The 26403-nt window shown below is 44.7% G+C and overlaps 1 protein-coding gene across 1 annotated transcript; it reads left to right on the forward strand.

Moving 5' to 3' along the window:
* The first annotated feature begins 577 nt into the window (after nucleotides 1-577).
* Nucleotides 578-26328, forward strand: CHMP4B (charged multivesicular body protein 4B). The gene is made up of 5 exons (XM_030463100.1): nucleotides 578-935; nucleotides 20133-20310; nucleotides 21042-21156; nucleotides 21658-21784; nucleotides 25517-26328. Exons 1-5 carry the CDS (start codon nucleotides 740-742, stop codon nucleotides 25597-25599), a joined length of 699 nt encoding a protein of 232 aa, XP_030318960.1. The 5' UTR covers nucleotides 578-739; the 3' UTR covers nucleotides 25600-26328.
* The last annotated feature ends 75 nt before the right edge of the window (nucleotides 26329-26403 follow it).

A 26403-nucleotide genomic window follows, 5' to 3' on the forward strand; every position in this document is an offset into this window, starting at 1 on the left:
CGGATCACGGCGTGGCCAGGAGGCTCCCGGCCCCCATCCCGTGCCCGTCCCACGCCTCAGCCCCCTACACCGGCCCGACCCATTCGCGCTCCCCTCGACTTTCCCCGCCCGACCCTGAACAGCCGGGCCGGGATCCGAACCCGGGCGAGTTCCCCCGGGCGGGCTCTCTCGGTCCGGGCTCTCCCGGGCGGGTTCCCCCGGGCCGGGCTCTCTCGGTCCGGGCTCTCCCGGGCGGGTTCCCCCGGGCCGGGCTCTCTCGGTCCAGGCTCCCCCGGGCCGGGCTCTCTCGGTCCGGGCTCCCCCGGGCCGTGCCCGCCATGTCACCGCCCCCTCCCTTCCCGGCAGCCATCGTGGCGCTGACGTTCGCGCGTCACGTGACTCCGCTCCCAGCTTATGCTATGGCCGCCGCCCTTCCCATGGCGCCCCGCGCCCGGCTCCAGCTGGGACTACATCTCCCGGCATCCCTCGCGGGAATGTGCCCGCCTGCCGGCCCTGCGCGGCGCCGCGGGGCACGCCGGGAGCCGTATGCGTGGCGGGGGCGGCGGGGCGGGGCGGGTGAGGCGGGCGGGGTGCGGGGAGCCCTGGGAGCGGCGGCGGCCCGGGCGGTACCGGCGGAGCGGCGGTCGGTGTGTGAGGGGGATAGGGAGGCAGGAGACCGGACATCCGCGCTCTACGGCCGTCTTCTCCGTCCTCGTCCTCACGCCGCGGCCTCGGCGGCCCGGCCCGGCCTGGAGCAGCCATGTCGGGGCTCTTGGGGAAGCTCTTCGGGACGGGCGCCGGCGGGAAGGGCGCCGGGAAGGGCCCGTCCCCGCAGGAGGCGATCCAGCGGCTCCGGGAAACGGAGGAGATGCTCAGCAAGAAGCAGGAGTTCCTGGAGAAAAAGATCGAGCAGGAGCTGGCGGCCGCCCGCAAGCACGGCACCAAGAACAAGCGCGGTGAGCGGCGGGGCAGGGCCGGGCCGGGCCCTTGGGCTGCGCTGGGTCTGCGGCTCCGCTGCCCCGATCACCGCCTTGGTTCTCAGGCGCGGTCTGGCAGCCCCCTCCCCGCGGCCTTCGCCTCCCTCTGGAGCGCTGGTGGCCGCCGCGTCACTCCCGCGTGATCGCGATGTCACCCCCGGGTGCCACCCACGGGCACCCCCAGGGCCTCTCTGCGCATCGGGGGAGATCGGGGGAGCCGGGGAAACACCGCGGAGCAGGAGCCGGGGGGCTGCGGGGTGTGTGCCGGGCAGCAATGGGGACAGGGCCCTGCTGGGCTGCCCGGGGGTGGTTGGGGTTTTTATTGCTGTCAGAGAAAAATTCTTCATCGGAATCCAGCTCAGTGGGGGGACTTGTTCAGTAGGTTTTGATTCTTGTCAGGGTATCCTGGAGCTGTACAAGTGGGTGTTGGGAATTGGTGTTCTCCAGCTGGAGCTCAGCTCTCCCAGGCAGGTCTGGCTCTGTGTTTGCAAGCATTAAGGCAGGGCTGGCAGGCTGTATATTTTGGTGCTCTGATGAGCTTCTTGCTTGTTTTATAGTGGTCAATAAGATCAGAGTTTTTGGGAAAGGATGTTTAGGCTTTTGTGTCGCTGTTCACCTTTTTATGCTGAACAGCAGAGTTTAGGCAGGAGGTGTGGCTCAGCCTGGGGCACCCAGACCTCCTGACACCCGGCTGCTGTCCAAGTAGCAAGGGTTCATTTACAGCAATTACCAATCACAGTTTCAGGTCCATATTAGTCAGCATTTGAAGCTTCCTTTCGAATTTCAGAGCAGCCTGTGACACCAGGGATCCACTTGCTCTGGGTTTGAATGATGGTGCCAGTGGGCTGAGCTCACCAGTGCTGTCCAGGTTTGCAGGCAGTGGCAGGACCTGGTTTCCTGTCTGAATTTCTAGAGCAGTTTTCAGACTAGTTTGGTAATGGCCTTCAAAGGAGAACTAAAATACATGTATTCTTTTCAACCTTCCTCTTCTTTTGCAGATTCTGCATTCTCCCTCTTACACTGATCCTGTTTAACATCTCAACTTCTCTTTCTGGTTGTTCAGGTCTTTGTCTTGCTCTAGGGTAATGCCAGCTCTCCCTGTGCCTTTCTGTGCATGCTGCCCATCCCTATGAGCTGGAGCAGTTTGGGTGGTGGAGGAATTGCATTTCTTCAGAGGTGGGGGAAGGATAAAAACCTGCCCATTCACCACTGGGATTCTGGGTCAGGCTAATTGAGGTCTTGCAGAAGAACAGGATCCTGACCAGTAATTAAGGAGCTGTGAAAAAGAGAAGGGTTAGGGATCGTTTTCTGTTGGAAAACAAAGCTTCTTTTTTTTCCAGAGGACTTCTGAAACTTAAGAGGCAACTTTTATTATTGAGCTGCTAGGAAGGGCAGCAACTGGTCATCTGCTGGCTTGCTGAGAAGTGAGTTCCCTTCAGGACAGGCTAAGAGGATGCTCTTTTATTCTGGGTTCAGGATGCCAGTCATCAGCTGAGCTTCAAAGAACTCCATTTTTTTTTAATATGCTGTTGTTTGGTTTTTCCCCCCTCTGACTAAAGGCTCTTTTATAATCCTGAAAGTATGTACTTTTGATACAAACTCACTTCAATCTACAGTGTAAGTGCAAATAAAAATATGTTGGTTTTATATGTGAAATTCTGCCTTTGAAGTGGAAGCATTTTGCCATAGTTTAATTTTTAAAGTAGAACTGAACAGAAGCTGATTGACTGGGGCATTTCAAGCATTGGATCATCTTTTAAAAAACTACAGATTTATGAATCCTTACACTTTCTTCTTTACACAAAGCATTTTACTTTGGGGCTTCTGGAGAGGAGCCCTGTGGCTGGTGCCTGTGTAGGATGCTCTGCTCAGAGTTGTGCTGACAGGAAAGGAAGCTGCTGTGGGCAGTGGGGCAGGGAGCTTACCTGGCAGGTTAAAGCCCCCTTTTTATTTTCTGGAGGAAAGCTGTGTGTCTGGCACACTGGGGGTAACAAAAGGCAGTGTTCTCTGCTCTCCAGCACACAGGGCCATTGTTTGGGTGCCAGCTCAGCAGGGTTTCTGAGGGCTCAGGGACTGTTTCCTGCAGCACTCCTGAAGTCTCAGAAGCACAGAAGCTTACAGGCCTCCTGGTTCTGCCTGCCCCAAACAACAGGCAGGGTTTTATTAATTTAAATTTATGACTTTATGTGGATATTATTTCATAATCTGCATCGAGGAGGTCCAGGCTGTGTAACTCATGAAAGTCTGAAGCTAAAATGAGCAACTAAGTAGTGTAAATTTCCTTGGACTGTTGTCTTTTGGCACATGGAAGGCTTTTAACTTTTTATTAAAAGATCCTTTTTTTTCTGGGTATTTCTGTTCTTTTTGGGCTGCACAGACCTGGCAATTTCATGATTTCCCTGCTTTCTGGAGGAACTTAAGTCGGTTTAACAAGCAGTAGTTTCTTTTTTTTCCTAATTCCTTCTCATTAGCCCACAACACCAAAATAAGCCCCGGGGAGGGCTGGGGGGAGGGGGCAGCAGTCTTCAAGTGTGAAATTCCTTTGAAGACTTTACTTTGGGTATCATTTTATTTGTCCATGGGATGAAAAACTGCTGAGAAGATTGATCATCATTAGAAGGGTCTTTGAAAGGAGTCGAGTTAATATTCCCTCTTCTAGGAAAAAGTTGGGTTATGCTTGTGTTTTGTGTTATCTCATGCAAGTGTTCAGCCTCTTCTGTTGAAAACAGTGAGTGTTCTGATGTTTCTTTTTCTGTTTTATTTTTTTTCCACGAGGCTCTTCGGTACCTTTGCTCTAGCTCATGAGTAGTGGACTTCTCGCAATGAAGTTAATGGTAGTTGCAGCATGGTTTAAACACCAGATTCTTACTGGTGTTCTCTGTCAAGCCTGTATCTTGCTGGATTTTAAATCCATCCTGAAAATACCTTTTGCTTTAACAAAAGAAGTACTCAGCTGTGAGCCCGGTGGTGTGGGAGCCCTGTGCTGCTGCATCCTTTTATTCTGCTCCAGTTTGTTGATGTGGTGGGGCTGCATCCAGTTCAGGGTATTTTATCAGGCACTCAAACTTAATAAAAAAACCCCAAACTGCTGGATCCTGTCAAGGGCTATGGAGTTCTGGTGCTTGGTATTTGGTTTGAGGACAGCTCGAGCTGATCTTAATCGCTCCTGCTCCAGTTTTCCTCCTTTCCTTGTGGCTGTCACCTGATCCTACAAGAGCCAAGCTGCCAGGGAAGCAGCATGCACACACACATAAAAGAATCGGGTTCATTCCTTGGGCTCTGACTGCTTTAGGTACAACAGGTCCAGAGTTGGTTTCTGCGTTACCTTTTTTCATGGAAACCAAAAGGGCGAGTTCTGTCTCAATGGGAAGATGAGGAGGTAGGGAGAGAAACCTGGTGCTCTGCCAGGGTGCTACTTGTTTCAAGTTTAGAGCCACTCCAAAGTTCAGATTCAGGGAGAATCAATGCTGTTACTTCCTGCCTGCCAGTAAATTACACATTTCTGTTAATGGGCAGTAGGTCTACAAGCAGTGGAAAGGGTGAAAAGCTAACATCTTGCTAATAAGCAGTAAAAATATTCAGGACATCTCATGGATTTTTCTGTCAACTCCCCAACTTCTGGCAGTGAGTGTTGTTTTTTTTTATGGTGCCAGAGTTCATCTTTTGCTGTAAATAAATATAATGCAGAGTTTTTTTTCAGCACTGGTGACTTGAGTACAAAGTGAATACAAAACCACTGCTAGGTGCCTGCTGTATAATTCAGGCACTTCCTGGAAAGAGCACTCCTATGCTCCACCCACACATTATAAAAACAACAAACAAGAAAACCGGGAATAGTCTGAAGCCAAAAGCTGTAATTTTATGTTTACCTTTAGTTTGCAGTAGATCAGAGTGCTGCTGTAGGTAGGTTGGTGCAACTGGCTGGAAAATTAACTGTTTACCACCCTCTGCCTTTTTAATCAGCCTGCTGATCTGATTTGCCTGTTGCTGGAGGGTTTCTGCCTGGCACCGAAGGAGATAGAGCTGCCTCTGTCAGCAGCACCTCAGTTCACTTGGCTGGTCCGTGCTGGTCCATGCTGGTGTGGCTGTGGTGCTGCCAGTTGATCTCCAGTTGGCTGTGAGAAGCCAAGTGCCTTGTCCTGCCTGGTCCTTTGCTGGTGTCAGTGTGGGCAGTGCATGAGTTGTCTTCATTTGCTGATTCAGCCAAAACATAACTCAGAATATATATATATAAAAAATATATATATACTAAATAGTTTTTGCACAAATGTGCTGGAGGGAGAGGGAGTCAGGAATGTGACTGGAAGGAGGAGGTGGCTCTGCCACTCCTGGCAGCAGTTCCCTGTTTGCTCAGCTCAGATGTAGTCCTGATAAAACCTGAGAGTGAAGTGCAGCCTCCCAGCACGGGGAGCAGCTGATCCTTAATCAAAACAAGGAGACAAGCCTGCCTGATGGTCTGGATGGTTTTTATTTAGACCTTTAGTGACAAATGTTGCAAGGATGTGGAATTGAAGGAAGAGAAAGCTGCTGGCTCAGGTTTGGGTATGGGCAGAGACTGAAATGCTCTGTGACCATCTAAGTAGGGCCTTGCTTGTGAATGTCTTTTTAAGGTTCTGCTTGGTGTTTGGCCAGAGAAAGGTTTTCTGCTCCCAGAATCAATTAATCTGGTTTTGTTTTTATGAATTGTAAGGTGCTGATGCAGGGGAACAGGAGTTCTGCACCAGACACTATCCAGCCCTTCCTGTAGTGCTCCAGCCTGCCTTTTGTGTTTGTTTTAACTCATAACTGAATGTGAAAATGCAGCTTTGAGTTCCAAATGCTGAATTGTAAAGCACAGCTTCAGTGCAGGAGGGCTGAGTCCTTCATCTGCCTTGAGATTAATGAGTTGTGTTATCCACCTGGCTTGGGACAATTATTCTTTTTAAATAGTTGTTTAAAAATGAGGAACCTTTGTGATTCTATCCTGTGTATGTTTATCTGGGGCGTTTGGAGGCAGATTGCTGTTGTATTGAACACTTCAGGAGGAATGGAGGGATTCACAAACACCTTTTAAAACGCGTTAGAAACTGACATGAAACCAGGAGTTCCTCTGTTCTGCCAGATGTGTTTTGGTAACTGTATTTGATGCAATACCTCCTTCCTGTGTTCCTGTTCTCTGTCAAGCCCTGGCTGGAGGGAAACCCACCATGTTTGCAGCCACTTGTTTGGACTGCAAATTTTGTATTTAATACTTTTTCCTCTCCAAATGTATTGGAGGTTGGATTCTAGTATCTCATTAAACTCCAGCCCTAGTTACTGAATCCTGCTTAATGACTTCAGAACTGTAACTTTGCAGGTAATGCAAGTTGTTAATTTTCTACTTAGACTCCTGCAGAGAAGTGCCAGGTTGTTTCTTGCTGGCAGAACTTGTGCTGAGTTATGCCCTGTTTCTCTGTACTGGGATGTTGTTAGACTTCACCCTGGTATCCTTCAGGCTTGCCCCTCAGTCTCTTATTGTTCTGACTGAATTCTGGCACCTGGATGTGAAATGGGGCCATCTCGAGCTCCTGGGGATTGCACTGTGTGGGTGCACAGTCAGCATGGGAAAGGTGCTGGGGTACCACTTAGTGCTGGACTGGGGTGTGGAAGTGAAAGCAGTCACCACTCCTTACCTGGCAAATCTTGGTGCTTCCAGTGTGATGGTCAGTCCATGGCCATGCTTGATGGCTGAGCAGGGGATTGATTTAAAACAGCAAAGAAAGGGATGGTGTCACACCAAGAGGAATCTACAGCCAGTGCTGTCCCGGAGAAGGATTTTTTTGGTTGCCCAAACTGCTCTGGAGCTGCTCTTTGCCCTTTGTGAACGACCTGAATCAGAAGTGTATCTCCAAGCTCTTGCAGGGCTCCTGCAGGCTGTGTTGCCCATACCAGAGGACAGAGAGGACACCTTTGCAAGGGCTGTGCTGCAGCTGTCCCTGTGTCTCTGGACAGGGCTGCTCGGTGTTGCTGTGGGTGCTCCTGCTTGCTGGGAGCAGCAGCAGGCTGGGGATGCTCTGCTGGCATTCACTCAGTCTAGCTGGGAAAAGACCACTGCAGATGATTTTGGCAGTTTTTGCTCTCCCTTGTGAAATCACCATCTGCTTTGGAAAAAACCCAAAGTTTTTAATATTGTCCTTTCTGGTTTTTGCTTTTGTTTTGGTTTTTTCTTTCTTTTTGAGTAGTTACATGTTTGTGTGTACAAGAGACCTTGCATGGGATGTGGTGTGAGTGGGGTGGATGTGGCCTGACCTGCAGCCAGCAAGGAGGCCTGGGGGGGAGAGGGGGGCAAGAGTGAGGTGCAAAGTAAAATCTTTCTGGTTACTCATGCTACTTAGAAATGGATGATTTTTGCAAAACTAAAAGTTGAGCAGCTTAGAAGCTTTACCATGCTCTCCATGAAGTCTGCCCACAGGCGTGTCCAGTGAACTGGAACTCATGGCACAAAGTGCTTGAAACAAGAAGGTTGCAGTTGGAAAATCCTAAATAGGACATGAATCAGATGTTGATAGACCTTTGCCTTTCCCTCAGGCAACCCAAGGCACTTGACTAATGATACAGAGATCAGTTCTGTTCCTGTCATCCTGGTTGAGTCTTTGAGCAGAAGTGGTGTTAGAGTTGCTGAAGATGTTGGCAGATGAAGGCAGGATGTGGCCAGGTTGCAGGTGAGGAGCCCAAGGGTGCTGTGTTCTTTCCTCTTGTTCTGTACCAAGTGCAGTGAGATGGTGGGATCAGGGGAGAGTTTTCCCTTGGTGAAGATCAGTGCCTGGCTGGGGTGAAGGCAGTTAATAGTCTGCCCAGTGCAGTTGGAAGCCCAGCTGAAAAAGCTCTGCTTACAGCTTCCTCCAGGGTCATCAGTCAAACAAAGCCTTGCCAATAACTGTTTTTATAGGGGCTAATACAGGCATAGGGTAATTACACAGACAGCCATTGTCTTGCAACTCTCAAGTGATGGGCAGTGAATGGTGCAAATCTGGGGTTGTCCAGAGAACCAGGATAGCCACCTCTCTTCCACAGACTGGGGTGTCAGTGTTGATCCTTGTGTGCAGCAAGCAAGGGCTGAGCTCAGTAGGGATTGTGATGCCTGCTGCCTCCCCTGTTCTGAGCTTCTGCCCCAGCCTGTGCTCCTGCAGTCAGCTCCTCCCCTGCCCAGATAAGGGGAGCCAGCTCAGCAGTGGTACTGTGCTGTTCCTGCTTGTAGGATCAGACCTGGAGTGATTTGCCAGGCAGTGCCACCTTCCACTGCATCTGCTTTTTCAAAACACAGTGCAAGGTCTCTGTCCCCTCCTCCCTCCCCCAGTACGTCTGATGTGTTGAGGTCAAAGGGTTGGTTTAGGCACACAGTAAACCAAGAGACTTGGTAATGTGTTCACCATCCTCCTGGCACAAACTGCCTGGGGTTAACCTGATGGTGACCATTTGTGGATCTGGCCATGGAGCTGCATCTTGAGCTTGTTTGGGTACTTGCTGCCAGGTTACTCCATGCATGCAAAGCCCTGCAACCTCTCTCACTGTAAACCCTGTCTTTTTGCAGTCCTCTTTTCTGGGGAAGCTTGATCAGCTGTGCTGGCTGTTTCACTGGTGTGGTGGTGTGTTAGGTGTTACCAAACATCCTTTTTGGATGTGCTCCCCATGACTGGGCAGGAGCTCTTTCAGGATGAAGGATGTCCTGTTGACTTCCAGGTGACTGCACAGAGGTTGCTTGCATGTAGTGATGCTGAAAAGGAAAGAAATACCAAGGTGACAGGAACTCCAACTGATGAAATTCAGAAACCTTCAGGTGATTTTTCTTAGTTATGAAATGAGCAATTTGATGTAAAGCAAACTTCATAATGGGCTAACTAGGAACTGTGCACAGTCGCTGCCATCTCCCTTGAAGGTTGTACCTTAATAAGATGTCTTGACAGCAGCATCCCCGTGGTGATTTCAGCACATGCAATGTCCTGGGAGAAAAGAGAGTGGTAGGAAGCTTCTTCTGGTAAGTGCTTCCCTGGCAGCACTAGCAGCTTGTGATGTGAGGACTGCAGTAACAATGCTGGTTGCTAAACGTGGCTGCTGGAGCTGATTCCTGCCCAAGAGTGGGGGGTGGCCATTAAAAAATGAAATTCAGTTCCATCCTTGAGAGATGTACTGGAGTGTTGCCAGTTAGGTGTTTAGGGGTTTATTCAAGAAGTACAAACTTTTTATATTTTTTTTTCATAAATATGGCTTGGTTTATTTGCTTTCTGTCTTCAGGGTTTCTAAGTGTTTCTGCTTTCAGCTTTTTCCCCTTAGTTGTTAGTGTTGGAATCTGAGCTTTCATGAAAAGAAGTTTAAAATTTCACATCTCAAAATAGCATAACTGCACCAGATGAGATGTTAAGAGTAAAGCTAAATATTGTGACAGCCTCAACAAGATTCTTAAACTTGACAACACACTAACAGTAATTACCCAGTGCTGGAAAATATATGATACATTACCCAGGCAGCCACTTGTTTCTTTCCTCATGAAGCACAGGTCTATAATGTGCCACTTAAAGGTAGAATCCTCTGAAATTTGTACTTAATCACAAAAATATTATGAATTGTATGGAATCTGGTTGTTTGAGGTGGGGGGGGAGGGAGGAGGGGAAGGTTTCTGTGAAAAAAGAGTATTTTGAGATAATTAAGAGGAGCTTTTTCTCTTCTTGTAAAGCTGAATCTCTTCCAGAGTTTTGAAGATCATAGCTTTTCACTGCAATTCCTTTTAACAAGTTGTCTTCAGGAATCACAAAATAAAGAAGAAACCTTGTTAAGATTATTTGCAGGCTGTGAGAATCCCAAGGAGTCATTAAGGAGCATACTTTTCTCACCCTAAAATCTTAAACATTTGTTAAATTCAAAATAATTATCTCCTTTTATATACATATAAAATTCTGATGTAAAATAAGGTGCAGATTTTTAGCAGCACAGTTACTGGTCAGCTTAAAAAGGGCATGGGAAGATAATCTATCCCAGCAGCCTTAAACAAGATGTACTTTTAACTGGGAAAAATAAATGAGGTTTGGATAGATCAATTTGGAGTTGTCTTGCCACTGTATAATGAGATACAGGACAGCAAGAAGTGAATGTGGAAAATTTGGTAATATGGTACATGCTTTCCTTCCAGGGAGTGGATCAGAGTTAATGTGATAGTTGGAAGCATTCATCCTAGATGCTCTTGGCTGATCTGGTGTTTCTCGGGCTTATCCATCTCCTGGGCAAAACAAGGCTGTTGTCTGCTTTTCTGTACTTGGGATCAATCTGTCCTGGTTCAGCTCCACTCTCACTGCAGTTGACTAGTATTTCTTTTAATAAAACTGTCCCAGACTCAACTAGAAATTATTTCACAGAGGATTATAGACCAGAGGATTGTTGTTTTTAATGTTTAAAGGACAGAGCAGAAGGTTTGCTTGCTTGCTGGACTATTCCCCCTCTTGCCTGGAGAAGGCCAAGGCAGGGCAGGTTGCTCAGCTTGCTGGGTCTGCTTCTGCATGTGCAGTGTGTTTCCATCTGTAGCTTTCAGCCTGAGCAAATTCCTCCTTGTTTCAGGAATAACTGGCATTGGAATCAGGGCAGAAAGTGTGTTTCCAAAGGTAGTAATGTTGTGGAAGAACAGCAATAATTGCTGATGCCAAGGTGGAGGTGATGCTGATGAGAGCACTGAGCAGCACTGCAGTCTGAACGTGGTGGTTATGGTGTTGTTTGGGTGATGTGTGTATCAGAGCTTTGATTGCTCTGGTACAGGATGCACGTTATCTCTAATTGTTTTTTTCCTTTGTGTATTCATAGATTTTCAGTGCTTATAGTTTAATCTTTTGTGCAATAGACTAAATGTTCTGACACTGCTTGGCTCAAGAGGAAGTTATAATCTTGTTTTAATTACAGATAGGACAGAAACCTTCTTGCGTTTTCTGCCCGGGTTTAGATGCTTTATTGGAGTAGTTTTGGTCAGCCACTTCATCTCCAAGCTGGGAAAAGTTGCCTTCTTTGAGGGCTTGGAAACTTTATGATAAATTTAGTAGACAGATACGGGAAGGTAAGTGGAAGATGAAGACTCAGATCTGCTTGTGATTCCCTGCTAAAAGTGCAGCACCTCCCAAAAGAAAGGCAGAGGGGCTGCTGGGTCTCTGGGAGCCATGCTGGAGACATTAGGCCCTTGCACTGGGGGAAATGGGTGACAATGGCTTCAGGTGTTCAGCATAAAGTGACTTCTAGGTTTGTGCACATCATTTAGACATCAGAGGTGTGATCCTCATGGGGAAGGGAATCATGGTGCTTTGCACTGTGTTAACCTTGGGCTTGATGTGAGTTTATTTTTAACCATGCTTCAGTACCTCTGTGCTCTCACACCACATTGCTTAAAACCTCTCTTGGACCTCTGACCTGTGCTGTGCCATCAGCTTGGCTCAGGGTAGCTGAGTGTTTAATGGGCAACCAGTTAGGAATATGCTTATGGAGCAGCTCAGTGGTGCTGCTTACTTGCTTCCTCTGCAGTCCCTTGTACAAAGCCTGTGTGTTACTATCTCTGAAAGGTTTTACCTTTCTTTTCATGTAGAGCTATCTTACTGTGTGCAGAATGTGGGTGAGGCTCTGCTGGAGCAAAGGAAGGATAGGAAGTATTTCCAGACCTGGAAACATCACTGCTAGGCAAGAGTCCAGGGTGACCCTCCTTGCAGGAGCAAGGGACTCCCTTTTGCATTCCACACACCTTCTCAAAGCCAGGTCTGGGGGCAGCAGCTGGATCCAGTCTCAGCCTGCAGCTGTAGAGGAGCAAGCAAACCTGTAATTCACCTGTGCCTTCACAGTCTGGCTGCATACATGGATGTTCCCAGCACCTGCATGTGACTGCCCATCCAGTTATCTCCCAGGGTGGTGACATCTTCCCTTTCTGCTTGGTTCTGCCCTGCTCTCTCTGAGGGTCCTTGTTCACTATCAGTCACTTTTTGTCAGGGCAATTTCCCTTTGTTCTCCTCCAGTTACTTCTTGTCAGGATAATTCTTCAACAGTCCACTTTTCCGAGTTAAGTTTCAATTAATCCATCTTATCAGTGTATAAAATCATTTTAAGAAGGTTCTCATTTTTCAGTGATGTTCCAGGTGGTCACAGTAAAAGCTTAAACTAAGGTTTAATCAGAAGATTTCAACTGAAGTTTAGGTACAATTTGCAGCCTAAGGCCTTACCACTCCAGCTGTTCATGCTAAGTCACTTGTCTGAAGGAGTTGTCAGTTTACATAAACCTTAAAAATTTCTGCAATTAATTCCAATATTCCTTTAATCTGTTTATTAATTCCAATATTCCTGTAGTCAACCCATTTCTGCTTTCAGCAGTAAGACTGTAATGGGGTTTATATCTACCTTTTTTATCTGCTTGTACCACTGCAGGGCGTTTTATGAGTTGCTTCAAATTATCTTTTTGCTTAGGAATTTCTTGGAGATACTGTAAGCAGTTTGCTGATTCAGTAGGAGAGATGAGCAATTCCTGCCCAGGACTGAGCTGCTCTGCTGTGTTGCTGTACTGCAGCCAAGGCAGCCAATAACTTCTTATGTCTACTGGTGCCCCATGTTTATCCCATTTCAAGGATGATGATGATGGTGATTAAATTTGCTGCTGAGGTAAGTGCCAGGAAGATGGAATGGTATTTTCAGAAGCAGCAAAAAATCATGATATTTTGTTGAGCAGATTGTAAGTGGACACACAATGTAATATACCAGACAGGCACCTATTATTAAGTTGATTATCTTGGTCATCTCTATTGTCTGAGCTTTGTCTGAGGGGCCAAGAGACCCCCATTTGGGAAGCTCCTCTACAGGTATATTTATTTTGGCATGGCTGACATTTGGTGCTCATTATTCTTCAGGCTGCTGTGGAACTTTTTCATCCCATATTAATACACCTGGTGGCTTTTTGTAGCAGGAACTCTGCTGCTGCCATTTCTTCTTGTTTGCCAGAGCTGAGCAGTGTCCCTGGCTCTGCACACCAGTCTCCAGCAGTAACTATAAACATGGAGTTATCAGTCCCAGGAGCAGACACTGACTGAGAAACTTCTGTTAATTTCAGCAAGTGCAGCTGCTTATGAGAGACTGGGCTGAAAGCAAAACCACAAGACAGAAAATTAGCTCTGTCCTGGCCCAAACCAGTTGGAGTCTTCAAAGCTGATTCTTCCTCTGCATGACAAGCCTTTGTTTTTTAGGTGCCAGTGTAATTTCTAGCATACTTTTTCAGGGTTGGCAGGAAATGTGTGTGTTGTCAGACAGCAGTGGGGATGAACTCCCTGGGGCTCACAGATGTGTAGACCTTGGTACAAGGATGATTTTGAACTCAGTGAAAGTCCTGAATGATATTCCCAGTTGTTCCCAGTTCTCTTTGAAATAACCAGTTGTCCTGCTTCTCTCAAACTGAGATGTGGTTTTGCTAGCAAGATTCATAGCTGCAAGTATGTAGGGAAAAAAAACCTTAATGTCTTCCTTGTTTTTTTTATCTACTGATCTATACTTTTTTGCTAATGATATTTACCATCATTAGTTCAATAGATTTGCTGTATGCAGAAACACCCCGTTACCATTACTTACCCTACAGGTCTATAAGCAGTACTTATTTGAAGGAGGATTGCTGATTTTTAATGAAATCACTGGCATGTTCATAGTCAGTTTTTCCCCTCTGAATGTGGTACTGTGTAGTAAAATGGTATATTTATTATCCTGCTAATTACTTATCACAGTGAATGTTTTTCTCATTTCACTAACAAACTGCTCTAAAAATGGCAAGAAAAACCTTAAGACTTAGCAGAGCTCTGATAGTAGCAATTCCTTACACACAACTTGCAATACTTTAAAAATACAGAAGCTTCACATTTAGCATTTCTTGAGAACAAAGTGAAATTATTTGGGTGAGCAGTCATGCTTTTCAGACTCTTCATGCTGACAGAGGAGGGGAGTCTGGATGAATAACTCTTTTCACTTTTGAATGTTCATTAGTCAGAAGTAGTGACTGAAAACCACAACACGAGTTCCTGCTTATCAGTTGTGTTGGAGGACTGGATGCAGCTGCTGTGAGCATGATAATGAAACCCTTGGCTTTTAGTTGCTCTTCTTGGTTGAAGAGTAAGTAAAACTTCTGCTGGAGTTTCTAGGGGAAGGATTATCACAAAAATTTAAATAAATAGGAAATTAAAAATAGTACTTTGCAGTTCATCAGTTGAAGACCCTAAATAAATTTTAAAAACCCCAAGAACAAGCAAAACCCCCCCCAAAAACCCTCATGAGCTCCAAACAAGCAAAAAAACCAAACCCAAAACAACACAGGAAGAAATAGCTCTTTCTGTATTAAAAAGTTTGACTTTAAAAGGCTGTGAAATGTTCTTCAGTTGTATTATATGTACATTTTTACATTCAAGTAATTGAAGCAGTCAGTCCAGATCTAACTCAGCTGCTGTTTTGCTGGGCTTGGCCTCCTATCTAGAAGCTGATGTTTCCTTTTTGACAATTTTTATGGAAAAAAAGAACTGCAGAGATTAGATTGCATTGCTTATTAAAACTGAGACATTTTGTATTACTTTAGCAATGGAAAAGAGCTCATAAACTGTTTATATCAATTTTAACTGGTCAGAGCTCTGTGGTAAAATCTTTATGCATAAAAATTGTCTCCAACATCCTAGTTGTAGCTGGTACTAAAGATAATAAATATATCAAAATGTCTTATGGAGAAAAATAATTTTGAGTCTGCTCACAGTCTCCCAATGGATACAGGAATCAGACAGTTTTAAATGTGTTACTTTTAATTCATTTGTAATAAAATACTTGTAACTTCTTTTCCCCTAGTGCATACATCTTCTGCTGAGAACATCACTGAAAGTCAAGGACAGTGCAACTGAGTTTTGTTATCTGTTACTTTTTTAGAGGATATTTTAAGTGCATGCAACAACTCATCATGCTCAGGAAGCTGACCATGAGCCAGCAGTGTGCCCAGGTGGCCAAGAAGGCCAATGGCATCCTGGGCTGGCTCAGGAACAGCGTGGCCAGCAGGTCCAGGGAAGGGATTCTGCCCCTGTGCTCAGCCCTGGGGAGGCCACAGCTTGAGTCCTGTGTCCAGTTCTGGGCCCCTCAGCTCAGGAAGGAGGTTGAGGTGCTGGAGCAGGTCCAAAGGAGGCAACCAGGCTGGTGAAGGGACTTAAGCAAATATCCTATGAGGAGAGGCTGAGGGAGCTGGGGGTGTTGAGGCTGGAGAAGAGGAGGCTCAGGGGAGACCTCATCACTCTCTCCAACTCCCTGAAAGGAGGTTGTAACCGGGTGGACGTTGGTCTCTTTTGCCAGACGAGTTTCAACAAGACAAGAGGGCAGGGTCTTAAGTTGTGCCAGGGGAAATTTAGGTTAGATATTAGAAAGAATTTCTTTCTGGAGAGGGTGATCAGGCATTGGAATGGGCTGCCCAGGGAAGTAGTGGATTCTCCATCCCTGGAGATATTTAAAAAGAGCCTGGATGTGGCACTCAGTGCCATGGTCTAGCAACCGCAACGCAAGGGTTGGACTCGATGATCTCTGAGGTCCCTTCCAACCCAGCCAATTCTATGATTCTATGATTCTATGCACATTAGGTTTCCAAGCTAAAACACATACTGTGCCTGTTAAGGATAAGGTATGGGTTGCGTCTAAAATACTGTTTATTGGCAGGTTCTTGCTCTTGTCTTACTTCCTATGTTATGATCAAATCATTTTGCCAGAGTTGGATCTGTATTGACTCTTTAATTGAAGGTTATCTTAAATACTGAGATATTATTTCATATTAAATTCTGCATCCACCAAGGGTTTTCTCACATCCATCTGTCTGATCCCTGGCTGTTTAGCAGGTGAGGAGTGATCTGTGTGGCCTTGTAAAATGGTCCAGCAGCTCTGTCCTTTCCTCATGTACCTATGGGAGATTTCAGCTAAAAATAGAAAAAAAAGGGGGAGAAGGGGGTGACAAGAAAAAACTCCCCTGGTGCAGTAATACCAGAAGTGGTACTGCTGGTTCTAAATGTACCAAAGGGAGTAAGTGAACCCTTGCACAAAGACAGGATGCTCTGGGAGGAGAAATGGGGTGTTCCTGAGTGACTTCAGTGGAAGGTCCCTTCTCACCAAGAGCTGCTCACAGGGCAGTGAGTGCTGATTAGTGATTTCTGATCCAGCAGAAATACACAGCCACAACATGGTGAGAGAAACCTGCAGTCATTACTTGTCTGCAGCCTCTGAATATCAGGAACTTAGCAGGAGCTGCTGTGAAGATGCTGGCACAGTGATCTGGTGATCTCGTCCAGCTTTACTTGAAGATAAGGAAGCTTTCACACTGTTGGAAACCTCAGATGAGCTATTTCTGGCAAAAAAAGGGGCTGGTGATCTCTCTAGCAGCAGGTTTTAGGTTGTGAGCAAAATCTGCCAGGCTACGTTAGAGAATAAATACTTTAAACTTAATTTATGGATACAGGTCCTGCTGAAGCTGTTACACAGCAATTAAAACTGGGTATTAAATTGCCTTTGCTGCCTATGTAATTACTATCTTGGAAGCAGTAAACACGTAATTGGGGGTGTGGGTCCTGAGGACTGCCTCCTCCCCAGCTGCCTGATGTGACAGATTTCAGGAAATATTTATGCAGATGGTAAAGCCTGTTGTGTAGGGAAAAGAAGTATTAGGACTGCTCGTTAGTTTTCAGAAATAGGTGTGTAAATAGCAGAGTAGAAATCAAGTAGCTATAGATCAGAACATCTGATCCGTGCCTCCACCCTAAAGCAACACAGGGAAAATGTGCAGACTCATTCTTTGCAGGAGCAAAGACTGTTCCTGGTCCTGCATTTCAAGCAGGAATTTATGGCTCTTCCTTCCTGCCTCTGCCCACTTGGGTAAGGCCCTTGGCCCCATGCAGGACTGATTTTTGTCTCTAAAGGGACCTTCACTCTACAGATTCGTTGTGCCCTCTGAGCTGTGGGCATTGATGTGGTGTGCTCCAAAATTACCTGAAAATTGAGAAATTGGTTCTTTAGTGGTCTTAAACAAACATGAATTTAAGGATTTCTCTTGAAAGAAATGGCATGCCCAGGCACACAGCATTCTCCCAGCTGTGTTTGTATGCAGAAGTGGGTGCCTGGCGGGGTCTGTGGAGAGGGCACTGCTGATTCTGACAAGGAGAAACCTGAATGTAAAGAGAAAATCTTCTTCTGTGGGGGTGTGATATGGGAAATGAATGACTAAAACTTACAGGGTGAATGTGAGTCACCTGAATTGGTATTTTCTTGTGTTGGTTTTTGGGGTTTTTCTTAGCTTAGTAAATTAACTCATTATAAACAAGGACTTTCCATTAAGAATAGTTAAAACAAGGAAACACAGATGAAAATAAATTGTAGGAAGTTGTGATCATCGAATTTGAGGCACTGAATACCTTGTTCCATATTTCTTATTGCTTCTAGCTGCAAAAAATTGCAATCTCATGTGTAAAATTCTCTATATGGCAGAAACTCATTTACCACTGTGACTGTTAATCAACCTGTGCTGTGTGTTTATGCTGAACTGTCCAGGAACAGGACCTTTATGTGTGGTCTGTGTTTATTGCTGGGGCTCTGTATCAGTCTATATTCCTTCTAGGCATTTCTACCAGTAGCATTTTTTCAAGTAGGTGCAAGGGGGTGCTTCACCTCAAGACCACCAGGAACCCGAGGAGGCTCAGCAGGTAGCAGTGGTGGTGGGAGATGGGTGCTGTCTTCAGGCTCTTGGGGGAACCCTGCTCAGTTCTGCAAGCTAGAAGGTTATGTCCCATGCTTTTGTAAAAGTGGGAGCCTTGATCTGTTGCTACAAGTGAGAAATTAATCAAGGAAAGGATTTTTAAAGCACAAGAAAGGCTGGGGAGTGCAGTTCTGGTACATTGAGCAGGCGTGCATGGGAACAGGAGGGGTAGGGTTACCCACAGTCCTGATGAACACTCCTGATCATAAGATCTTTTACACTGATGCTTGCAGTGTTTGGTGTCTGAGCAGCTTCTTTTAAAAGTACATAAGCATGAAATGTAGGAAAATTGGCTGTTCTCAGAGAAAGCCCCAATGTGGGGAACAGGACATAAATTGTAGTGCTTCATCTGGGTTTGTGTAACTGTTACAAAATCTTTGGTTTGCCAATAATTCTCCATGATGCACAAAATCCTCAGTAAAGAATGTTGTAACACTGATGCTCTCTCAGCATCTGCCACCGTATAAACTCTGTTTATTAACTGATTTATTTTTCCGACTAAGAAAACTTTAGATATATTTAATTAAACCAATGACCTGGACTAAGTTGGTGATGTGTTGCTCATCACTTTGTGGTTTGACATAAAGCTGGAATGTTTCAGATGATACTTCTGTTGTGCTTCATTCTGCAGAGCAAATGTTGTCCTTTGTGTTAGATGAAAACTGAGTCCTGTTGTCACTTCTGTCAAATGAGAATGGATGTTGGACTGGCCCCAAAACAGTGGGGATTTACTGATTATTGGGCTGAAAGTCAGTGCAGGAGGTTGCGTTGGGTCTTTGGCTGGTGCTGGAACAGCCAAGGTGACCTGTGCTGTTGTGGTTTTGATCACTTCTGCCAAATCAACCTGTGCTGCTTTGGTGCTTGGCACACTTAGCTGTACCTTCACAAACTACTTCTGTATTCTCTTTATTATTTTATTGCATGAATGCAATTCTCTGATACATTAGTGTAATCAAGTACAGCATATTCATAACCAATGGAGCTGGAGGTGTGTGTTCATACTTCTGGTACCAGGATGTTATGTTGAAGGACTGCCAAGCTTCTCAGGATGGCATCTGACAAAATGTGCAGGGTGCCTGCAGGCTTAGTCTGCTTCTAGGAGATGAGGTGTTTTGTATGTGTTGCAGGAAGATACTCATCATGTCACCAAGTTATCATCCCTCTAGAAAGGGAGATAAGGGAAGCTGTCTGCTCTTGGGATTTCCTACTTCTTGTCTCCTGCTCCCCTCCAAAAAATCTGTAGAGGTTTGGAATAACACCTTTTAGAGAGCTGAAGATTTAACACCTTTATTTTTCACCACTCCTGGTGCACATGACTGGTCTGTTGGGACTTCACATGGTGGCCAAGTCTGTTCCTATCAGGAGGGGAAATAGAAATGCCATGAAGGGGGATGCCTTACTTGTCTCTTCCTCCATGTGGTTCTTTACCTTTGTTCATCAACCAGCCACCCTCAGTGCTTGGAAGGTTTTGCCCATCCTGCAGCTTCTGTCAATGTTTTTACCCTTGTGCAGACCAGACTGTAAGTAAATCTAGTTTGTATTCACTGTCAGCAAATGTGCACTGGTCTGTTTGTCTGGGGAAGGGCTGGCTGCTGGCTCTTGTCACCAGTTGGATGTCACTGGTCTGGCTGGGGTGGAGCTGAGGCTGCAGAAATGCTGGAGGAGCTCAGCTGAGCAGCGAGTTGGGCCAGTCCTGCGTGGGGTGGGTGTGGAGCTCAGTGCTGGTGCTGTCATGAGTGGCCTTCTCCTGTAATGATCAGGCACTGGGCAAGTACTTATGAGCAGCAGATTGCTCAAACCAGTTTAATTGGTGGCATCTCTTCTCATATCTATCATAGAGACTGCTGTGTAGACAATACCTTGTAGTAGGAGTAATATGAAGGGCACACAAAGTTTGTGTTTAAATAAATCATTCTGTACAAGTAGGTGTATTTCACAGCATGAAGTAGCAAAGCTAAAGAAACATTTGTCCCCCTTTCTATTTGAATGAACCATTTCTCCCAGTGGCTGCCCAGGAGGGACCTTGCAGCATCACAGCCTCCTCTGGTGGGAGCTACAAAAACAGCTGTGCCTTCATCTACTGGGGGTAAACAAAGATGTTTTGAAGTGGATCAGCCTGCTGTTGTAGCCTAATGTCTGGTTTGTGGTGTGTCATGAGTGACTAATCCTTGAGTTGCTTGTTGGCTCCTTCCCATGGCAGGGATGAGCTGCAGGCATCTGGCCACCTTTAAATGATTTTGTTGAAGGAGGCAAACACAAGGGTTAGGCAGCTTAGTTCATCTAGGGAGAAAAGTGGCCAAAAGCCAACAGGATTTGCTAAGTAATTCCCCATACTGGGTGGTGGTTGGTACAAAATGTGAATGACTCTTTTGGGCACAAATCTCACAAATCCTACTCCTTTCTTTGCCCTTCAGCTGCTCTTCAGGCCCTGAAGCGTAAGAAGAGGTATGAGAAGCAGCTTGCTCAGATAGATGGCACGTTGTCAACAATTGAATTTCAGAGGGAAGCCCTTGAGAATGCCAACACTAACACTGAAGTGCTTAAGAACATGGGGTTTGCTGCTAAAGCTATGAAAGCTGCACATGACAACATGTAAGTTACTGCATCTTTCCCTTGGACTTTTAGTTTGATCTGCTAAGTGCCAGGTGCTTCATAACCAAAGGTGGAGCTAGAGTAGCAAAATCTTTTAAAAGAAGGCTATAACTTAAGCTAAAATACTAGATGTACTTTGTTATCGAACAAAATGTGCATGTGTCAATGCTTTATTGGTTTGGAACCATTTTATATAGCACAAAGCCACTGGCTTTGTCCAAAAGATGGTTGGAACCAGTGCAGTCCAAAGCAAAAGGGTGGGTGCACCAGCTACAGACCCACCTGGTATCTGCAAGGATTTTGAGCCTCAAGGAGAATCTTAAACTTCTTTCCATGCAGTGGAATTTGTGTATGTAGCAATAATTAAAAGTAAACTGCCTTGTTTTACTTGCTCCAAAAGCAAACACGGTAGATGTAGTGTGATAATGCTAGATCAGGGAACAGAGCAAATTATTATTTATACCAGTAATGCAGAACAATACCTCCTCATATGTAGTCTCTGTATATCACTGCTGGAAGCTAAGCTTTTTAAGCTTTTTTTTTTTTTTTTTAAAAGCTTTTATTGCTTTTATGCAATAAAAAATACATGCATAATTTTGTTGAGACTGGGGAATAAAATCAGATTTGCATGCAAAGTATATTTTGGGAAAGGACCTTGTAAAATGTCACCATAGGCAGGTATTTTTACAGAAACCAAGAAAAAAATTCTTCCTCTTTCCTTTTTTTTACAGGGATATTGATAAAGTAGATGAATTAATGCAGGATATTGCAGAACAGCAAGAACTGGCAGATGAGATTTCAACAGCCATCTCAAAGCCAGTAGGATTTGGGGAAGAATTTGATGAGGTATGCTTTAAATTTGCCTTGATTTATATCACAGAATCATTTAGGTTGAAAGATCCTTAAGATGGCAGAGTCCAGCTGTTAACCTAACACTGCCAAGTTCACAACTAAACAATGTTCCTAACCTCCACATCTGTGTCCTTTGTAATACCTCCAGGGATGGTGACTCATAGGAGATTTCTCTTTTATGATCTTCATGTGTCTAGGGTAGTAATGGGATACAAAAACTACAACTTGTTACTAGCTGTTCCTTCCACTGCATGCAGCAGCTGTGACCCTGACTTCATGCTGAGCATGCTCTGGATGGCCTCATCTGAGAATGTTTGGACTTACATTTTTTTCTTCTCACTGCTTTCCCCACCCTCCTTACCCTCCAAGAGGTCACTCAGACTCCTCACTGCCTCAGTTTGCTCTGATCCTATGTGCTTAATTGATTTTCTTTAATAATATGACTAGTTAAACAACTAGAACTTAGTTTCTTCTTTTTCTCCTTTAAAAAACTAGGATGAACTCATGGCAGAACTAGAGGAACTAGAACAAGAAGAACTAGACAAAAACTTGCTGGAAATAAGTGGTCCTGAGACAGTACCACTACCAAATGTTCCCTCAATATCAATACCATCAAAGCCAGGTATGTATGGACCTTTACCAGAAACAGCTGGGACTGTTAAAAAGGCTGCTTGTTTAGCTGCAAGCTCTTCACAATTGAAAGATCTAACTGCAGGCAGCACAAAGCTCTTGATATGATTCTCTTCATGAATCGCAAATTACACCTAGAGCTGTTTCTCTGTTGGGGTAACCTGTTTTGCATAAGAACCATCAAAATTAATGTTTATGCTAGCACTACCTGTTTATCTACAGCATGCATGGCACTCAGTGGAGTGGAGGTGTGGAGGAAAGGATCCTCCTACCTTTGGCTGCAGGCCCAGCAGGGAAGTAATCTTGGTAAGGTTGTTAAAGGGAGTGGAGAGTAAATTACCTCCTGGAATTAGTCTGAGGCTGGTTCAGGTACTCACATTGAGCTGTACTTCCTTGCTGATCATTTGTCTTTTAATTTGATGTCTGCATTTCTGGCTTTTAAGAGGAACTAACCTCAGAGTCCCATCTTTGGGGATAATTGTTGCCTCCTCTGAGGTTTGCATATACACAGATCAGGCAGTGCCAAGCTCAGGGTTGTCACAGCTGTAGAGCACATATGTCCAGGAGATCTCAGTTAGTGGGATGATTTTACATGGAGAACAGTCAATAGCTGTTTGTGCTTACACAAGCAGCTCAGAGCTGCTGTTCAATCTGAACTGAGCACTCTTTGAGGAGCTAGAAGTGGTACCTCATGAAATAGAGTTGAGTTGGAGTACCTCTGGTGTGCATTAATGGGATAGAAAGCTTCACCAGTCTGAGTTTCTGCCTTAATGTGTTAGGAAAAAGTGGTAGACTTTGTGGCTCTCTTTCATGTGATTATTTAGGGAAAAAAAGGCCCAAAATAACTAGAGGATGAAAATAGACTCAGCTTATCAGCATACTTATAATTCTCTTGCTGCCTTTCCAAGCTTAAAGGGACCCAGGAAGCACCTTAAACGTTTGGGAGCATCTTACAAGATGCTGCCTAACAACAAGGTTCTGCTCTAGGTGGCATGCTCTGAAGTTTGGTTCTTGTGCAGTATAGTTCTTCTACTTTGACAGAATTGATTTTGTAGGTTTTTTTCTAGGTCTGTTTTGCTCTGCAGAATTGCTCACAAGTGTTGATGAGAAGGGATTCAGTTACATCAAAATATCTTAAATCTGAGACTTTATCTAGATTCTGATTCAACAGTGGGGGGAATGGTTTAAATAAACGTGTACATTATGTTTTTATTTCCTAGACATTTTAATAAGATGTGTTCTCTAAATATTCTTTGGGTATGGACATTAAAACAGTGACTTGAGCCCAACCATGCTTTTTGCATGATAGCAGTGGCAGTAGTGACTAGAAGGCAGAAATAGGAGGCATTGTAATTGTGCACATACTTAAGTAACTGTACAGCATAAGACTTGGGTAGACATAGAACTGCCTAAAACAGTAAAAATGAAACATTTTTTGTAGTAAAAACTATGAGTACAAAGCTCTGTTTTATAGGATTTATATTAAGCTGCTTTTGTCTGGAAATCAGAATTCCACTCATGCATTGCCATGGGATGCTACCCTTTACTTCAATAAAAACTGCCTCAGAGACCAGATTTTGGGAAACCTTGGGGTTCTGGGGCTGGTAGTGGGTGGGGATCTTGTTAGTGGTTTTTTTGTTTTGGTTTTTTTGTTTGTTTGTTTGTTTGTTTTTTGTTTTGTTTTTTGTTTTGTTGCTGTTTTGTTTGTTTTAACCTGTTTTTCACTTAAAATTAACCTAATTACATTGGGATTACTTCTCCTCATCATGGGTGGGACTTTCAAAGGGGCTGCTTTACCTAGAAAAGCAGGTACATGCTTCATGTATCTCTTGGAAATAAGTAGTGTCTTTTGTGGTAAGGCTGACTCTTATTACCTCCTTTTTATTCATTGAATAGAAAATGAGCTTTTGGCTTCTCCAGTTCCCAGGAGCTGTCTGGGTTTTGACTTGATCAGTCTGAATGAGAAATATTTTGTTGCCTGTCAGCTCAATTGGTGTCAGAAGAAATTGAGGCAGAAGCTGGTTTTGTTTAACTGAGACTGGAAGAGCTTAATTTAGGACAACAAATTCCAAACTTGTGAAATTACAGGTTGTGAGTTTGACTTAAAGCTGACTCAGCTCTCTCTTACATAGATGTTTCATTTGCAATGACACAAACCATTTTATGTGTGAATTGTGGCTCCTTTTTTTTTTCCCCCTTTTTGAAGCGAAAATGCTGTCTGAGGAAGTGCCTTTTTTGGTGGTATTTTCCAAATTTGTTGCAGCTATTTTTGGGTTAAAACTTTTTTTTCTGAGTTAATGGTTTTCATCTCCAGAAGTTGGACTTTCCATGTTGTGACAAATAGCATTTGCTTCCCTGGAAGCACCAAAAGTTGTAACCTCCACATCCAGCCAGCTGCCAGCAGGACTGGTGTGAGGAGGGGAGTAGCTCAGCTTCTCAGCCTCTTGAACCTGAGCTGCCCCAGGAGCTGGAGGACCCAAATCCTGTACCTAGCTAGATGAAAACACAAAGTGCATCTGTTGCACTTTGAGGACTTAACAATGGAAAAAGGAATTGTCAGGGTTTAACACTGGGCTGGCAGTTAAACTGAATGCCAGATGCTGTCTATTAATCCCCCTCCCCTCCCTGATAAAGAAAGGAGAAGGAATAAGGGAGAGAGATTTATGGGTTGGGAACTAAACTACACAGCTTTAATGAAACAGGAATGAGAAATAGGAAAAATTACTAAATCTATACAAATAGACAGGAAAATTGGTCCCACGTTCCCCCCCCTCTCCCCCACTAACTCTCACACCAGCACCGAGGCTGCAGGGCAGCCCTGGGACAGCCCAGGTTGGAGTCCTGGGGTCAGCAGCAGCTGGAGGCAGAACACAGAGATCCAGGCTGGAATGGATCAGGAGCACAGGCAGAGGAAGGGATGGAATCCTCCCAGGATGCTGAAGCAAAGAGGGAGAGGGGAAGAAGGGTGAAGAGAAGAGCAAAGGGTGAAGGTGAAGGGGTTTGACTCTTGTGATCCCTCAAATTTATACCAGGTATGATGTGTATGGGATGGAATCCTCTGGTCAATTTTGGTCATTTATCTTGTCTGTTCCTCCCTAAAGGAGGCTGCAGGCGTGACCTCTTTACTCCCTTTCTCTTTCTGGAGCACAAGATGTTCCTCAGAGCTGAGCAGTGTCCCTGGCTCTGCACACCAGTCTCCAGCAGTAACTATAAACATGGAGTTATCAGTCCCAGGAGCAGACACTGACTGAGAAACTTGCTGTTAAATTAAGTGCAGTTACTTCAAGAGACTGAGCTGAAAGCAAAACCACAAGACAGAAAATTACCTTTATCCTGGCCTAAACCAGGATTTTATATTTGTATGGGGGAGGAACTGTAATACCAGAGGTGTCAGAAAAGAAACTGAAAACTCTGGAGTCTTCTGCTTGGAGGCATGGTGAGGATGGAGAACTGTTGGTCTGCACATCTTAACCTTGACACACATTTACATTGGTCCTGTGTGAGCTGCTGTCTCTTTCCACTTCACGTGTTCATTGCAGGAAGTTTAGCCTGGCTTTTTCAGAAGGCACCTTTTACTTCAATTAAATAAGGTCTTGTGTAGTTGGTTTCCTCTCCTGGTATTTAGTGCTTTGTTTCTTGGCTAGGTCAGTGGCTCTTCTGCAAAAAATCAAGGCAGGGTTCTGTCAAGATTCCCACTCAATTGTTTTCTTTTAATATTTTACAGCCAAGAAGAAAGAGGAAGAAGAGGATGATGACAATGACATGAAAGCGCTGAAATCTTGGGCAGGAAACATGTTACAGCAGTAACTGGCTGGCAAAAGACTTTGATTACCTATTCTGGGTGCAAATGTGTTGTGTTGAGAAGAAAGCATAAGCAAAATGTCTTTATCTTTAATTTTAACCCAAAGCAGTGGGAACTGCATTGCTGTTTTCTGCATAGCATGGTCTGCACAAAGGAAAGACAGGGGAGCAGGGGGAGGTGCCTGCAGTTTATACAGTTCTATATCTCTTAAAAAGGTATTTGCAAAATCAGACATTCAGCTTTGGGACTGTGCTGCTGCCACTGCTGGGTCATCATCTTCAAAAATTTGGGCCATATTGAGTTGAAAACTATTCTGTAATTTTAAGTCAGTTTTAGTGTGTCTAGAAGTCTTGTAAGGCATTTAAAAACCAGGAAAAGTCTGTAAGCCTCCATCGGCTACTTATTGTGTTTAGGTGCAAGAATGCTTTAGGTTTTTAGTTCTCTGCAAGTTCTATTTATACCTCTCGACTGATGCGTGCCCAGCCTTGTGTCTGTCACTGCAACAATGTCCTCACTTCTCCCATTTTAATTGGTGGTAATGATTTGCAATTGACAAATGCTGTCTTGGCAGTAGGGAAGGTTTCAATTTCAGTTGTACATTTTTCTACATAGCACTACAATGTTTATTGCTTTTTTTGTGATAATTGATAACCCATTCGGATACATGCACACAGTTATTTTAATTAAGAAACTACTATGGATTGCACTGTATTAAATATCTTGATTAATTTTCATCTGTGGCTACTGGTCTCAGTTCTTTGTGGTGCTTAAGTAACCTGACTGATTGATGTGCAGTTTGGCCTCTTTTT

Source organism: Calypte anna, chromosome 20, assembly GCF_003957555.1.
Source record: "Calypte anna isolate BGI_N300 chromosome 20, bCalAnn1_v1.p, whole genome shotgun sequence".
Lineage (NCBI taxonomy): Eukaryota > Metazoa > Chordata > Aves > Apodiformes > Trochilidae > Calypte > Calypte anna.